General features: G+C 34.9%; 1 protein-coding gene across 6 annotated transcripts in view; it reads left to right on the top strand.

Annotated features, from left to right (window-relative positions):
• The window catches only part of MKLN1 (muskelin 1), a 377,738-nt gene that overhangs the window by 272,478 nt on the left and 86,949 nt on the right, over window positions 1–18,311 (top strand). For all 6 annotated transcript variants that reach the window (XM_070465719.1, XM_070465720.1, XM_020894367.2 and 3 more), the window contains one exon: window positions 1,987–2,179. In XM_070465719.1, coding sequence (XP_070321820.1) covers window positions 1,987–2,179 — 193 coding nt within the window. The remainder of the gene's footprint in view (window positions 1–1,986; window positions 2,180–18,311) is intronic.

The raw sequence follows: 18,311 nt of genomic DNA, 5'->3' as shown, positions 1-18,311 counted from the left end.
GTTTTTTTTCTTTAAATAGAATTTCAGTTCTTTTCTGGTCAGTGTAATTGAGGAACTTTTTGTTTGACTAATTTATTGTGGGGATTTGATTATATTCAATTTAAAATCTGGATTTTTGTTTTTCTATATTTTTAACGTATTTTCTGGGATTGCCTGTAATATTCTAAATTATTTCAAGGTAGAGATGATATTCTTAAACATTAAAAATGACAGCTACAGTGTTATACACATAACAGTGCTTAGCACATACTTATAGTCTTCTAAATTCTATTGGTTCTTTTTTTAAAAAAATTAATGAGTAAGGTTTTCTGATACCAGAAAAAATTTTCTCTTTAGCCTCTGATACGTACATGTGTTTTCTTTAATATGTTCACAAATCTCTTGATACTGTGAGAAATTGCAAATTGCACCTCCCCCCCCCCCAACATTGTGGACAGATTATATTTGAGAACTTAAAATTGTTTGGTCATTCTTTTGTCACGTTCTCTGTATTATTGTAAACCTCTAGAAATTAAAGTCAGCATGATAACAAGATATTACTGTTTAATATGGTTCCAGATAGTTAGGTAAATCTTTATTTAGAGGCCAAGCATATGAAACTATTAATGTAAAGTTAGTTGGGTTATAGAATTATTCTTTTGTTAATTGATGAGGGAAAACCTTGCTATAGTGTTTAAGAAAAAGTGTTTTGGTAACCTGTCATTAATAAAATATCAAAAACTATAAACTGATTAGTGTTTTGAGTCTTGTAAATTTTCCTGCCTTATTAAACAGCAATGCTTACAAGTAAAATTATATTTTTATTTGGTTATTATGCATTGATTCCATGTCAGTTTGTTGTATTCTTATTTAGGAAATTTGTGGAAGTCTTATAACTTATTCTTTTTTTAAATAATTATTTATTTTTGATTGATGATTGGCTTACAGTATTGGTTTGATTTCTGTCATACATCAACATGAATTACCATAGGTATACATATGCCCCCCCGCCCCCCTCCTTGAATCTCCCTTTTCCCTCTCGCCCATTCCCACCCCTGTGGGTGATTACAGAGCCCCAGTTTGAGTTCCCTGCGTCATACGGCAAATTCCCATTGACTCTCTATTTACACACATCAGTGAAGATGCATCTGTGCTGCTCTCTCCATTTATTTCATCCGCTCCCTCTTCTCCCCTACCCTTGTCCATAAGGCTGTTTCCTGTGTCATAACTTATACTTGAAGTTAAATTTTCTTTTAAATTCTATATGTGATCTTGTTTTTTGGCATTCATCCTTTTAGGAAATAGACTTATTAAATTGAATATTTCTTTTTGGATTGTAATTAATTGAGATTTTTTTACTTTATAGCTATTTAATCGATGAGTTAGCTCAGGATTAGAAAAAAATTATGAAACTTTAATAGTTTCTTCTTGATGGTTTTGAATCATAAAACCTGTTTGTGAATTTGAAATACATGAATATTGGATAATATTTGTCATTCAACTAGTAACTTATTACTTAGAACTGAGAACAAAGAGCATGTTATTTAATGGCTTCTGTGCTTTCAGTATCAACATTGTTGCCCCATTAGTAAACCCCTTGAAAGCTATTATTTTTACCATCTTAAGTAGGCTTTGATAAGTATTTCTTCTGGTTCTTTTCTTGAAAGTTCAGAATTAGACCTGGTTTCATCTTTTGGTATCTTTTATCTTCATGAAATAATATGCCAGTATATATATCTGTATATCTTCATCTCTTTAATATCTTTCTGCTATATACTTTGTGACCTTTGGCAAGTTATTACAATTGACCAGGCTTCAGCTTTGCCATTTAATAGTAGAATTAGTAATGATACTAATGAATAAGGTTAGTACAATGCTAAGTTATGCTTAATATGTTTAATTAATGTTTAAAATGCTCACTTTAGGTTAGTAATTGTCACTTATTATTTCCTAAAGAAATAACTAACCAGATCCCTTTTTTTCATACCTTCTCTTGTGTTCCAGTAGTACCGTGAACAGGAAGCTATTCGTCTTTGCCTAAAACACTTTAGACAACATAACTATACAGAAGCCTTTGAATCACTGCAAAAGAAAACCAAGATTGCCCTGGAACATCCAATGTTAACAGATCTGCATGATAAATTGGTATTGAAGGGTGATTTTGATGCTTGTGAAGAATTGATTGAAAAAGCTGTAAATGGTATGTCATAAACATGTAACTTAGATTGGTTATTAGGGTGATTTTTAAGTATATACAAGAAACAGGTTTTTGTGTTTTAAAGAATATAAGTTTATGTCAGTTCTTAGTTTCCTTTTCTTCTTTCCCTTCTCCTCCCCTATCTTTTTACTCTGAAGATTTAGCTCCTTGAGTTAGAGACTTCTTTTCTGTAAGACAGGTCCATAACGTGATAATGAAACTTGAAAAATAAGCAAGTAACATACTTGAACTCACATATCTAAATTTAAATTGTCATCTTGGAAAACCATGTACTTACAGATGCTAACATTGATTAGCACTGAGCGACTTAGAAAAATTTTTTTGTTACCTTCAGTACCAGTGACCTATTCCTTTACATATTTTTGTTGATAACAAGTTGTCATTTTTTAAATAGTGTAATTTGGGGCTTCCCTGGTGGCTCAGATGGTTAAGACTCTGCCTGCCAACACAGGAGACCCAGGTTTAATCTCTGGGTCAGGAAGATATCCTGGAGAAGGAAATGGCAACCCACTCCAGTATTCTTGTCTGGAGAATTCTGTGTACAGAGGAGCCTGGCAGACTACAGTCCATGGGGTTGCAAAGAGTCGGACACCACTGAGCAAATGATACACACACACACACACACAATTTGGGGGTGGGGAGTGCTTGGATAAGCCAGAAAATTTTATTAGTATACAGTTAATAATGATATAGTTGATGATGAAGAGATTTGTATTGGAAACATTGTCTGTGTGATGTGAATGCTACATGATTGCTAATTTTCTTGGGTAGCCTGTGATCTGCCTCTGAAGGAAATATGAATGTTAGAACATAATATTGTTGCAGAAAGGAGAACCCCTGCCAGGGCCTGAGAGTGGGCTCTTGTGTAGCGTGGAAAATGAACTGTCCCAGGAGACACGTGTGCCAGCAGGGCAAGAGACTTCATTGGGAAGGGGCGCCAGGCGGAGAGCAGTGGGGCAAGGAACCCAGAACTGCTCTGCCACTTGGCTCACAGTCTCGGGTTTTATTGTGATGGGATTAGTTTCCGGGTTGTCTCTGGCCGGTCATTTCGACTCAGAGTCCTTCCTGGGGGCACTCGCATTGCTCAGTCAAGATAGATGTCAGTGAGGATTCTGGGAGATGGGGGGACACATGGTATCTCCTTTTGACCTTTCCCGAACTCTTCCGAGAAAGAGTGGTAGGTAGCTTATTAATTCCATGTTCTTTACTAGGATCTCCTGTTGTAAAATAATTCATGCAGATGGTTACTATGGTACCTGACCAGGGTGTGTGTTTCCCCTAAAGGATATAATCTCCCAAGGTAATTGTTTTGGAGGATGATACCAATTAAATATTTAAAATCTTGTGTTTTGTTATTTAAGGAACTCTGTTCTTATTGTATAGAATAGCGTGCTTTTAAAAAATTCAGCTGTCATAGTAACAGAGTATAGAGTAGGTGCTTGTGTTACAATGAAAAATAAGTATTTGGTCTTTTCTGCTTCCTGGCACACAACTCCTAAAACCCTTGGGATCTGCAGAGTGATGTGTCTTTTGTATGCTGAGATGACTGGTGCTGAAGTCCCTAGGTAACTTCCCATCTCCATCAAGATCAAACCGTGTGATTTAGCCCCATCCCTGATCTCTGGGGAGAGAAGCAGAGTCAAAGATGCTGTTCAGTCACCTAAAATCATGTTTTAATCAGTCATGCCCGCCTAATGGTATCTCCCCAAAAGCCCAGAACAGTGGGGCTTAGGTAACTTCAGTCTGATGAACACATTGAGGTGCTAGGGGGTGTGGCATGAAGGGTACGGAAGGTACACAAAAACACACTTCCAGTCACACACACGCATGGAAGCTACGCACACTTCCAGTCACACACACACACCCTCACCCTCGTTCCTTGCCTTACATTTTTCACTCACACACACACACACACCCTCATTCCTTGCCTTACATTTTTCACACACACACACACACACACACACACACACACACCCCCTCATTCCTTGCCTTACATTTTTCTCACACACACACACACGCACACACGTTTCTTGCCTTACATTTTTCTCACACACACACACACACACACACACACACACACACACCCTCGTTCCTTGCCTTACATTTTTCTTCCATTTGGCTGTTTCAGATTTGAATCCTTTATAATAAACCAGTGATAGTAACTAAAGTGTTTTCCTAAATTATGTGATTACTCTAGACTCATTGACTCTGAAGGGTGCTGTGGGAAACCCCAATTTACAGCTTATAGGTCACAAGTACCAGTGGCATGGAATTTATGATTGGAATTTGAAGTGAGGATAGTCTTGTCAGACTGAGTCCTTTAACTTATGAGTTCTGACACTAACTCCAGGTAGATACTGTCAGAATTGAGTTGAATCTCTGTTGGATACCAAGTTGGAGTCAGAGAATTGGAGAAATGATTTGTAAGGAAAAAACCCACACATTTGGAGTCAGAAGCACTGTGAGTGAAAAAGCTTAATGCTCAGTATAAAACTTGTGAAATGATGCAAAGTTATATAGAAATCCTATTCCTTAATAGAAACAAAGAATAATAAACTTTTTTGGTGCTCTTTTCATCTACTTTAATCTTATCACTATCTTTCATTATGATTAGGCACTCACTTGTCAGATTTGTTGTTGTTGTTCAGTCACTCAGTCGTGTCCGACTCTTTGCAGCCCCATGGACTGCAGCATGCCAGGCTTCCCTGTCCATCACCAGCTCCTGGAGCTTGCTCAAACTCATGTCCATCGAGTTGGTGATGCCATCCAACCATCTCATCCTCTCGTCCCCTTCTTCTCCTGCCTTCAGTCTTTCCCAGCATCAGGGTCTTTTCCAAGGAGTCAGCTCTTCACATCAGGTGGCCAAAGTATTGGAGCTTCAGCTTCAGCATCAGTCCTTCCAATGAATATTCAGGACTGATTTCCTTTAGGATTTGGTTGAATATTTTACAGTTAGTGAAACAGAACCAGTGCCGCCTTTGAGTTTATAAATTTAAAGTTAAGTTAAAATGAATTGCTTCCAACTCCACTGTGTAATAATAACAAACCTGCCTCTCAACCTTATGCATTGTTACTGTTTATCTAAGTGATGATGATACTTTCAAATAAATGATTACTGTGTATAAATAGAATATACTTTGGAGTATATACAAATGGAACATATGTAATAATCTTTTACAATCAAAATGTCAGTAATGAAAGTATATACATGTATGTGTGTGTGTATATGTATGTATACCATTTCTGAGAATGAGTTTATATTTTTTTAACTTTATAGATGAAGGCACAAGTAACTTTATGTTCTAAGTCTTTTTATGGCATTTAACATTTTGTTAAGGTAAACAACAGACCCACCAGCAATTTTATATAATTAGCTAAAAACAGGTTTTAGAACTGCCTGTTTAGCAATAGACTCATTTAAAAGAAGTTGTTAAAACCATGTGTAACTCTGCTACTGCAGACAGTTAAGTTATCCTATGACTCTAGGAAGGAACCAAGTGTAGGGAAATTGGTAGTAACTATGCTTGAGACTAATAGCTAAGTCATACTTTTTTTACTCTTCACTGGCCTGGAACAGTGTTTAGTTAATAAACATTCCTTCCAGGGTTATTCAGTTTGCTGCTGACTTCACTGATGATGATTTGTTGGACAAATAAGGAAGTAAACACTGCAGTTTTTTGGCTTGTGCTCCATTAAAAGCATAGTAGAGAAGGGTAAGAAGTTCCTGCCTGGTCATAAGAAAGTCTAGGGAATCCACAGCATTTTTCAGACTTCTTAATGGTGGAGGAAACAAAAACTACTTTTAGTGTGTTTGATGTATTAGTATGCTCTTCTTCAGGTATAGTCTGTATTTTAAGAAAATGTTGGGCTATATTTATTTCCTTAATAGACTTCCTATTTGCCTAGAAACTTCCCTTTTTGTTGTTCAGTCACTCAGTCATGTCCGACTCTTTGCGACCCCATGGACTGCAGCACGCCAGGCTTCCCTGTCCTTCACAACTCCCAGAGCTTGCTCAAACTCATGTCCTTTGAGTCGGTGATGCCATCCAATCATCTCGTCCTCTGTTGTCCCCTTCTCTTCGTGCCTTCAATCTTTCCCGGCATCAGAATCTTTTCCTGTGAGTTCGCTCTTTGCATCAGGTGACCAAAATATTGGAGCTTCAGCATCAGTCCTTCTAGTGAATGTTCAGGACTGATTTCCTTTAGGATTGACTGGTTTGATCTCCTATATTTTATAGAGTCTTATGCCTATATAAATATGGGTAGGGTAGTATCTCCATATTTCATGCTTTCATGACATACCTAAGTCTTCTTACTTTTTTTTGATGTTTCTAGGCTGTGTGGTTCATCTGTGAGTTTTTTCAAATTGTCGCAAATCTCCAAAAAAAATTCTAATATATTTATTGGAAAAAATCCACATATAGGTGGACATGTGTAGTTCAAACCTGTCTTGTTCAAGTGTCATCTGTATTTAGGTATAATGACACATTTTTCTTTGCAACCCTGATGTCCTTTTCCCGCTTGTGTTTAATCTCCACCAAGATCTTTAGTAAAAGATTACTGTGGCATAATTATAGCAGAGATGGCTTCCCTCATAGCTCAGTCGGTAAAGAATCTGCCTGCAATGCAGCACACCCGGCGTTGATCCCTGGGTCAGGAAAATCACCTGGAGAAAGAAATGGCAATCCACTCCAGTATTCTTCCTGGAGAATCCCATGGACAGAGAAGCCTGGCAGGTTATAGTACATAGGGTCTCAAAGAGCCAGACACGACTTAACGACTAAACCGCCAGTATAGTGGATACCCCTGTGTAGTTCATGATCCCAGAAGAAATGCTTTTTACATTTCATTGTTAAATGTACTTTTGATCTGGTGTTTTTGAAGATTCTGTATCAGATACCATGATTGCCAAGAGTTTGTATCATAAATGGTTATTGAATTTTGCCATTTTTTCTCTACCTTTTGTGATATGATTTTCCTACTCTATTAATAATGTGTGGAATCATACTAATTGATTTCTAATGTTAAACCCCACATATACTTAACTTTATCATGTGTTTTTTGGTATGTTTTGGGTTTAGATTGACTAATGCTTTTTGTTAGAATTCTTTCAACTATTATTATTAATAAGGTTGGACTTTTAGCTTTTCTTTCTCTTAACTTCCTCTTCAGGTTTAATATCATTATTAGACTAATTCACATAAAATGTTTAGGATTTAACCTTTTCTTCCTGTTTTCTGAATAAATGTAAGATGTGAATTATTTTTTTCTCAGATGCTTGGTTGAATTTACCATTAAACTATCTGTGCTTGAGATTTACTTGCAGGAATAGTTTTAGGTTACCAGTTCAGTTTCTTTAAACTTTATAGGACTCTTCAGAGTCGTTTGGTTGGTTGATTCATGTTTTAAAAGATCACCTAAAATTTCAAACTTACTAGCATGAAACTGTACCTAATACCCCCCTATTATCTGTTGAATGTAGGATTTTTAAAATGTGTTAATATTTATTATTTATGAATTATTTCTCCCTCCCCAATTCATTATTTTTACTATAAGTTTATCTTTTGAGAGAACCAACTTCTGGTTTGTTGATTCTTCATGTTAACTTTTATGTCCTTCACTTATATTCTGTGTTTAATATTTTCTTCTTTTTCTCTTTGAGATTAATATACTTTTTATAATTTACTGAGATGGATACTTAGCTTTTTAATTTTCAGAGTTTGTTATTTTCCTGTATATGCATTTAAGGACATACATTTCTTTCTTCTTCTTTTTCAGTTGTGCTATGAAGTGTTTTCATTTTTATCCAGTTCAGTAATTTCATTAGGAAATGATACTGCCCTTTTGTGAGTCATAGTTATGTAAGAAATATAGCTTTTAATTTCCAAATACATAAAGGTTTTCTGGCTCTTTTCCTTGTTATTGCTATCTAACTAAATGCATAATGGTCAAAGTACGTATTTTGTACATTCCAATTCTTCAGAATTTGAGAAGACTTACCATATCGCCTACTTTGTTCAATTTTTATAAATATATTATGTGCACTTGGAAAAAATCCAGTACTTTAGTTGTTGGTGCAGTGTTTTATCTAAGTCCAGTTAGTCCAGTTTGCTTATCATGTTGTGTAAGTCTGCTTTCCTAGTAAGGTTTTCTATCTGATTTTCTCAATTACTAAGAAAAACGTGTTAACACTTAAAACTATGATTATGGAATTCTCTCTTCATATAATTCTGTCAGCTTTTGCTTGGTATCTTTTGAAGCTATATTCTAGATGCACAGAAATTTTAAATTTTTTAATTTTGAATGGAAGCTTTTGTATTAAAGTATATTTTTATCTCTAGTAATGTTTTTACCTTAAGGCATAGATTGTCTTACATTAATATAACTGCATTTATTTGGTAAGTGTTTACATAACATGGGCTTCCCTGGTGGCTCAGAGGTTAAAACGTCTGCCTGCAATGCGGGAAACCTGGGTTTGATCCCTGGGTCAGGAAGATCCCCTGGAGAAGGAAATAGCAACCCACTCCAGTATTCTTGCCTGGAGAACCCCATGGATGGAGGAACCTGGTGGGCTACAGTCCACGGGGTCGCAGGGAGTTGTTGGCCTATCTATCTCCATATTTAAATTTCAAGCTTTCTGTATCGTTTTTTCAAAGATGTATCTCCTGTAAATTTAGTTGGTTTTTAAAAACAAAATAAATAAATCTGTCTTCTTATGATTTGAACATTAATTTACTTGATTGAATTACTTGTAAATATATGAGTTTAATCCTACCATTTTACTGAAAAATTTCATCATGTCCTTTATTTATTCTTTTTGGTTCTTGTCTCTTATTTTTTTAAACTTTTAACCTTTCTATTTTTTCTTTATTTGGAAGTAATGCAGCCTGTTTATATTTTTTTACAGTGAGTCTGTAAATGACTACAAATATAAATACTTAACAAAATTTATCAGTACAAGAACGTAATAGACTTTCAACTCCCATCTACTTATATTCCAGCTCATATACTATTGTTCCTTATTTTCGTACCATGTTCAAAGATCCTAGAAGACATTACTAATCTTGATTTTATAGTATCCATTAATTTTATCAAATTTTACTGATTTTTTTGCTGTTCATTGCTATTTGAATCTTTGATTTTATATCTAAGATCGTATTCCTTCTGCCTTAAGCTCATCCTTTAGAATTTCTTCTAATGAAGATTAACTCTCAGTTTTTGTTTGCTTGAAAATTCGCCTCTTTTCTCGAAAGATATTTTACTGGCTATAGAATTCTAGAGAAAATGGCAACCCACTCCAGTATTATTGCCTGGGAAATTCCATGGACAGAGAAACCTGGTGGGTTGTGGTCCATGGGGTCCCAAAGCGTCAGACATGACTGAGTGACTAACATTTAACTTACATAGAATTCTAGATTGACAATTATTTTTTTCAAGTACATTTTGGGTATCATTTCACTATTATCAATTTTCATTATTGGCAGTTTCAACTATTGCTTTTTTAGATGCAATCTTTTTTCCTGTGGCTGTTTAAATATACAAATATGTTAGCTATACCTTTGTTTTAGGTTATTTTATAGGCTTATATATAGGTTATATATAGGCAACTCCAGTGTGGTGACCCTGTTAACTATTATGTATTTTGGTTTTCTTTCAGTTAAAGGTACATTGCCTGTCTGTCTTTCATTTCTTTCATTTTCTCATTTTAATTGCACATTTATGTTTAATTTTTTAAGCTTCTCTGATATCTTTATCTCATTTCCATTACTATATTGTTAATGTTTTCTTTCTTTCTTTGATCTTCGTTTTGGTTATGTATTCTTCTTTTCCTTCCTTTTTTCTGTCAACTCTGACATTCATGTTTTATTTACCTTTGTTCTCATATTTTATCTTTTCCATATCTCTGTTTTCTGTTTGTATCTCTAACTGTGCTAATATTGTATAAGAGAGTTTCTTAGTTTTTTATATTCATGTAAAAGTATTTGGCCATTTTTGTCTACTACATAACTACATTTTGATGTTGAATCAGATTTTTTTGCCACTTCAAAATTTTTTCTTCCTTTTCCTTTTTATATCATACAAATCCCGAATTGCTTGTTTTTGGTTTTGTTAATCTTTGAATGAAATAAATTTTTCCTGTTTTAAATAGGCTCTTAGGACTGTGTTCTAGAACAGAAAGATTTTTTTCTTGGGGTATTGCTTTTCTCTTGGGATACTGTTTCTTCTCAACAGTACTCCTAATGTAAAATCTCTCTCTTTTTTTTCCCACCAGACTGCTTCCTGAAACATGACTTGTTTCCCTAACTCCTGTTCATTCATGTCTTTTTTTTTTAAATTAGTTTTTATTAGTGTATCGTTGCTTTATAGTGTTGTGTTCGTTTCTGCTGTACAGCAGATTGAATCAGCTATTTGTGTGTGTTATTTGTTCAGTCATGTTCAACTCTTTGCCATCCCATGGACTGTAGCCCACCAGGCTTCTCTGTCCATGAAATTCTCCATGTGAAAATACTCTGGAGTGGGTATCTGTTCCCTTCTTTAGAGGATCTTCCTGACCCAGGGATTGAACCTGAGTCTCCTGCATCACTGGCACATTCTTTACCATCTGAACCATCAGGGCCTTTGTACTTTTGTTTGTGCTGTATTTGCCTTTCCTGATTACTTTACCTTTTTATCACTGTTCGCTTCCAACTCATTCTTCAAGGCTAGCTCTTTCAAGCTAGTTTTTCAGAATTATTCCTATACTTCAGTTGCTCTTTCATCTCTTAATTTCTGTTTGCCTTTATGCCATGTTTCTTATTTTGTGTATAAAAAATGATTAGTTTTCTGCCACATATAGTTCCAAATATTATATCATTTTTATAACTGTCATGTTTTCAAAGGCAAATATGCCATCTACTGTAATAAATACTATGTTGTTGTTTAGTCGCTCAGTTGTGTCCAACTCTTTGCAACCCCATGGACTTCAGCATCCCAGGCTTCCCTGTCCTTCACCATCTCCTGGAGCTTGCTCAAACTCATGTGCATTGAGTTGGTGATGACATCCAACCATCTCGTCCTGTCATCCCCTTCTCCTCCTGCCTTCTGTCTTTACCAGCATCAGGATGTTTTCTAATGAGTGGGCTCTTCACATCAGGTGGCCCAAGTATGGGAGCTTCAGCTTCAACCTCAGTCTTTCCAGTGAATATTCAGGGTTGATCTCCTTTAGGATTGACTGGTTGGATCTCCTTGCAGTCTAAGGGACTTTCCAGAGTCTCCTCCAAACCATAGTTCAAAAGCATCAATTCTTCAGCACTCAGCCTTCTTTATGGTCCAATTCTCACATCCGTACATGACTGCTGGAAAAATAATAGCTTTGACTATACGGACCTTTGTCGACAAATTGATGTCTCTTCTTTTTAATACGTAATAAATACTATATATGAATTAATTTATTTAATTCTCATACCTATTTTCTAGGCACGTATTGTTATTTCAATTTAATAGATGACATTGATTAAGTAATTTGCCTAAGATAGTGTACTTAGTAAGTGGCAGAACTAAATTTTAAGTCTGTTCACTTTACCACTGTGCTTTGCCTTCCAAATAAATATTTACTGGTTTAGTTGCTCCAGTATTTATTGCTGTAAAGTAAATTTTTATAAGTCATGTATTTCTCTTGTCAGAATTTGATCAAACTGCTGAAATGCATAATTTTTAAAAAAATCTGTTTTACCCATCCATTATTATTCTTGAACTATCAAAAACTTTTTTTATGCTATACTATAAGTGAATTTTTAATCTTTAACAAAATTTATGTGTTGGTAAAAAATCAGTTTGATAAAAGTTTGAATGTAGGCCCCAATACTGTATTCAGTACTTTTTTTTTTTTTTTAATCTTGGATGAGGTTTGACCATAGTGTTTTCCTTTTGATTGAAATTTCCTTCCTAAGTTTTTTTTTTTTTAATCATGTCCTTTTTAAAAGAGTATTAATTCTTAGAGACAGAAACAGCTTGTGCCTGGTTAAGACTTTATGAAATGTGTTTATTATAGTCATAATCATAGGGAAAAAATGAGATGGTATTGGGCTGGGAGACTTTCAATAGTTCGAGAATTGTTAGCAACTAGATCTTAGTGTGATTTCTCCGAAGTCCTATTTTCAGTTCTTTTGGATAGTTTATTCTTGGCAGACCCTTCTGATTTCCTGCTTTAGATTTTTGTCAAAAATATACATATAGGAATATTAGCAACTGCCTGATTTCTTAAAATATGAAAATAATCTTTTAAGCTTAAGTAGTTCTTAGACATTTAAATGCTGTCCTTTTTTTGTTTTGGGGACTTTTAAAATAGTATAACAGCTGTTTTCATACTTTTGTAGATGAGAATTTCATTGTTTCAGTAGAAAGCTCAGTTGTTTGTGTTCAGTCATTTAGAATATATACAAGTAAATATACCAGACAAAAGGCTTATTAACTAAGCAAGACCTTTCTAGAATTAGAAATATGGGAAACATAGGGAAATTATTTGGGCAGCAGAGGTGTAAACTTCATTTGTTATTAGATCTTGAAAGGAGTTCTTTAACATTAAAACAAGGAACTGAAAGCAATATATTTTGAAAAAAATCTTTACCATGACTTTTTGTTTTTTTCTATTTTTTAATGTGGGATCTTATGGGATCGAATGTATGCCTCCCATAGTGGAAGAGTGATATCTTAATCACTGGACGGCCAGGGAAGTCCCATCTCTACCCTGCTTTAATAATGTTTGTAGTATTTTTATTCATCTCAAGTATTTCAAGCTTATGACTGTTTTTAATTTTAACTTATTCTATTAAAAAATAAAGTCTCTTTAGCATGTCTCCTATGGGTTTGAAATGACTGTTCACCAAGAAACAGTATATTAATAAACTTTATATTACTATTTTTCTTTTTGAGAACATGAAAGAAGATTCTTAAGCATGTTATTTCACTGAAAATAGCTACCAAATATAATTTGCTTCAGATCTGATCTGGACTATTTAATGATAACCCAGTTTCTCTAGCAGTAGGCAATAATATGTATTCTAATAGATTAAATGAGGGTAATCTTTAATTTATCATGTTTCTCTGCAAAATGCAATATTTTAAGTAATTTAAAAATTTTGAGTCATGAGATAGTTTATATTAAAAATGAAAGTACAAGAATTTAGAGTTGAGTGTGGAGAGGTATGAGAGAGCTGGAATTACGTTTCTAGTTTTTATGTCTTATGGTAAGCCATGATTTCTCCAAAAGAGGTGGTGTGGGTTGGTTTGGTTTGGTTTGGTTTTAATTTTAGTTTTTGGTAGAACAGTTATCAAACTAGCCATTTGTTTTCTGGAACAACTTCCAACTGACATGAATACTTCAGATAAGAAAGTGATCTGTTATCTGGGGTGGGGCGGATCGCCGGCCCAGGTTGGGTGCATGGGACGGGTGCTTGGGCCTGGTGCGCTGGGAGGACCCGGGCGGGGGGAGGGGGGACCGGGGTGGGGAGTGCGTGTGGATCCATGGCTGGTTCATTTCAATGTATGACAAGGGCTGCTGTGGTGATGTGGGGTGGTTAGCCTCCAACTGATAAAGGTGGATGGAAAGGAGGAGAAGGAAAAAAAAAAAAAAAGAAAGTGATCTGGAGTAGTGGCAAACCAGTGTTGCAGAGAGAAAATGAAACATAAGAAGTAAAGTTGAGCCTCAGTGTCCAATAGGTCTTTTATTTAAGAGTGAGATTACATTTTTTCCTTTAAATTGTAATTAATGTGACATATTTCAACTGTTCTCTCCCTCTTTTATTAGAATATTTAATAATGCAGTAGAATGATCTGGTATGGTGAGTTATGTTTCCCAGACTTTTGCTTTTTTACAAGTGTTATTGAATAGGTACATTTTGTTGTGTCTTTTACTATAGTGTTTAATCTTAGAGTATAATCTAAAAACTATTATTTGTGTTAGTTATATGTGTGTGTTTATTTTTATCTACATGCTCTCTATAAAGAGCTGAAAATACTTTAGACTTTGTAATTGGGCTTTTTACCTTTTTGTTTAGAGTCTTTGGGCTTGTTAATTTCTCTGAACCTTAGTTTTCTAAACTTTGCAATAATTAGTAATAACCATTGCATAGATTTATTTTACGGAGTAAATGAGTTAACCTTTCTGGTGTCTTGCACACAGTAAGTATGCAATAAAAATCTACTCTTCTTCGGTAAGATCTTTTTAGAGTTGCTTCCAGGTTTTATAATTCTATATTGAAGTAACTTTCTTCAGGTTTTCTGATAGTCTCCAAGGAGTAAGAGATACCAAAGAGAACTGTGTGACCCTTAGACTATTGAAGAGAAAAGGGATTTATTTGAGACAAAGGGAGGCAAATTAAAAAGTTCCCCAAACAATGTTTTTTAAATATTTGCTTGACTGCTTTGCAAGATGGTGTGACTTGTCAGGGAGCCATTATGTACTAGAAATTGACTTCATTGGAAGTAGGAGTTTTATGAACAGTTTGTTGAAATGTGAGGAACTTAGTTAACAATAAGATGACTCAACGGAAATGTCAACCATGCGGCTAGGAAAGTCCCTCCACCTCTTGCTCTTTTTCCATTCTAAGCATTTATTATATACTGAGCATCTCTGATGTTACACTGTTAACTGTCATTATTCAAAAGAAGGTTAACTGTATCTATCTAGAGGAAAATCATCATAATTTCTAACTTTAAGTTTGGAGTACTTAATATTTAAATTTTGGAAGTAAGTTCCTCTGCATGCCTGAGTATAAATCCTTTGTGTATACTTAGGTCTCTTTGTCCTTGTTAAAACAAGCTAATGTCAATGTACAAAGCACTGCTTGTAGAAACGGAATGTGTCTAGTGAGCCTTAAGAAGAGACGTTTCAGGGGTAACAAAGTATATGTGAAAATGGTTTATATTGGTAATAACAGTATATTGCAAAATTCTCCTCAAGTTATGGGGGAAAATCCCTGTATCTAGTTGTTTTGTGGCTTTTCTTCTGATAGTAATAGCACTCAATGTAAAAAAAAAAAAGAAAAAAATTGGGAAAACAAATAAATACAAAGGCAAAAACTAAAATCAAAATTATCCTACTCTTGCTAACCAAAAAAAGTCACTTTTAAGTTTTGGATGTATGTCAGTGTGTGTTTTTCTGTCTGTGTATGGTATTTACAAATTAATTTTACAAAAATTGCATAATGTTTTGAGAATTGCTTTTTTTACTTTGAAAAATTGCTGACAATATTTTCATAAGACAGTTGTGTTTGTTAGAAGAGAAATTGTGACGCTCTTGATGGATGAAGTATTTGTAAGCTTTTCAGGTTAGTTAAGAGTCAGAATAGAAGGATTGGTTGAAGAAACAGAATTTTACCTCCAATGTTCAGAATGACTTTAAAGATCAGAAAGTCCTTCATCTGATTATAACTGTTCCTGTAATCACTACCTTAGGAGCTCTTAGAAGAATTTCCCCCAGTGGATTGTGATTTCTTTTTCAGAATAGTCATAGAAGACTTTAAGGAGAAAGAGGAGATGGAGACTTTCCTAAGGTGAACATAAGGTGGAATCAGCCAGATGCACACAGTTGGAGTAAATAAATATATTGGTTCTAACAGTGATGGAATCCTAGAATGGCAGAATTTGGAAAGAACCTCAGGCTCTGTACAACTCTTAAACACCAGTTTTACAGATGAGGAACTGAACTTGACTTATCAAAAGTCCTATAACAAATTACTGTTGGAGACTTAGGTAATATGACAATTGTGTGCTATGTCGCTTCAGTCTTGTCTGACACTTTGCGGCCCTGTGGACTGTAGCCTGCCAATCTCCTCTGTCCATGGGATTCTCCAGGCAAGAATACTAGAGTGGGTTGCTATGCCCTCCTTCAGGGGTCTTCCCGACCCAGGGATCGAACCCTGCATTGGCTTGGGCTTCACTGGTGGTTCAGATGGTAAAGAGTCTGCCCGCAGTGCAGGAGACCCAGGTTCGATCCCTTGGTGGGGAAGATCCCCGGATAAGGGAACGGCAGCCGATTCCAGTATTCATGCCTGGAGAATTCCATGGACGGAGGAGCCTGGTGGGCTACAGCCCATGGGGTCACAAAGAGTCAGACCAGACTGAGTGACTAAGACACAAAAAAATACAAAATTTATTACTTTTCTAATTGTCTCTATTATTGCTTTGTATTTTTCTGCCGTTTTCTTATCTCCCTCAGTTTTCTGTTTATCTCTGTATAGTTCCGTCTTTTACTTTTTCCTCTCTCTCCTCTTCAGTTAGCCATTATGTAGAATATTTTAAAGTCATTATTTATCTTAAATAATTTTATCATCATGTTTATGGCTTGTAAGAAGGATCATTTAACTTTTATGTGCCTTTCACAAAAAGAACTAAAATATATGTTTTATTTCTAAATTTGTAATTATTATATTTATTATCATTTTATCACTATTGTTAGTAGGAGCGCCACAACATTTTGTCTGGAAAAAAAAGATTTCCTACTCTTGTAAAGGGAAAATACTATTGGCCAGAATAGACTCGATGGGGCAAGAACCGTCATGAAAACCTATGGGAGTAGATAATATTAATAGAAACACTCAATAAAACATGCTGTAAATCCGTTTGTTCCCCTTACTTTAACATTTAAAATATAAATGTTAATTTATGAGTGCTAATTTAAGGAAAGAGCTTACTTTAAGTCCACAGACAAAGAAAAAGAAACTAATTGAGTTTATGAGATAGAGCTTTTCTTCTCAAAGCCATGTGAAAGGACTTGAAAGCTGAAGGGTGTGGTGGCAGTTGAGCTTCATAATTGCCCAGAAAAGAAAGAGATTCTGTAAATCACACAGTCTTTGGCAAGTATACAAGTCAGGGAGAACAGACAGTTTTACTTATAAGTTCTTTGCAAAAGTATTTACTTTCAGTGGCTAAATGAAGCAAAAGGAAATCCTTTATTCAGATTGAAATCAGAGTCAAATGACAGAATTTACAGTAAAGGTAACTCTGTAAATTATAATCTGTTTGAGCTCATGTAAAAGAAAACCCTAGTTTGAGAAGTAAGGGAATGTTGTTTTATCATATAACAAGAAGTCCAGAGAGGTAAGGTAGATTTCATGGTTAGTGGATTCAGTGATCTGGTTTCTTTCTCTCTCTCTCTGTCCTGTCATCATTACAGAGTTGATTTCATTCTTGAATGTAGCAGTTATGTACATTTGCATGTTGATATAAACATTTCCAGGGGAACAAAAGTAGATTTTTTTCTTCCTTTTCTGTATATTCACTTAGAAGTAAGAAGATATTTCCCTAAAGCAACCCACCCCATCCCACCCCACCTCACCCGCCAGGAGATCCTCATGATTCAGTAGCCAGAAATTGGTTTCATACCATTCTTAAACTAATCTTTGTTGAAGGGCACAGGATTAGGAGTTGATAATAATTTGGAGTAGAATGGATGTATGTGGGGAGTTCAGTCTCCATCATAGTACCTAGTATAACTAGTTACTATGCTGTAACAATTCCTGTTAAGAACGAGATTTAGAACTTATTAAATGAAGAAAGTAAAGCATAGTGAAACATGAGTCCCCGCCTGACCACTTAAGAGCTCTGTGATTTGGGTTAAATTCATTGATTACTCTTAAGTACGCAGTTCCACATCTATAAAATGAAGATAATAATGTGTAATTCATAAGGTTGATTTTAGAATTAAATCAGATAAGATAGCACAGATTCTAAAGTTTAGTATTCAATAAATATACTGTTAACAGTTACTGGTACTTTTATCTCTATACAATTTTATACTTAAACTGTAAAAATGGTATTTTCACTTTAAAGGACTAGTTTTGTTTTTTCCCGAAGATAAAGGGCCTAGTCCAAAGTTGTTGGAGCTCCCATTCCCTTTTCTAGTTTTCTGGGATAATAGTACAAAAATGGGGAGAACTTAGTAAGTTTAGTATGAGCTGCTGCTGAAAAAATTTGTGTACATGGTCATGTCAACTTATATTTTGCTATTTATATTTGAAGTAGCATAAAAACTAAAGTGACATTTTATGAAAATGTGCTGTTGTTTTAGTGTCATATTAGGTAGGGTTCTACATTTTGGTCTTTTTTTGCTGTAATAAGAAGTGTAAGCTATTAA

This window comes from Odocoileus virginianus, chromosome 1, assembly GCF_023699985.2.
Source record: "Odocoileus virginianus isolate 20LAN1187 ecotype Illinois chromosome 1, Ovbor_1.2, whole genome shotgun sequence".
In the NCBI taxonomy this organism is placed as follows: Eukaryota; Metazoa; Chordata; class Mammalia; order Artiodactyla; family Cervidae; genus Odocoileus; species Odocoileus virginianus.
This window is presented reverse-complemented; position numbering and strand designations above follow the sequence as displayed.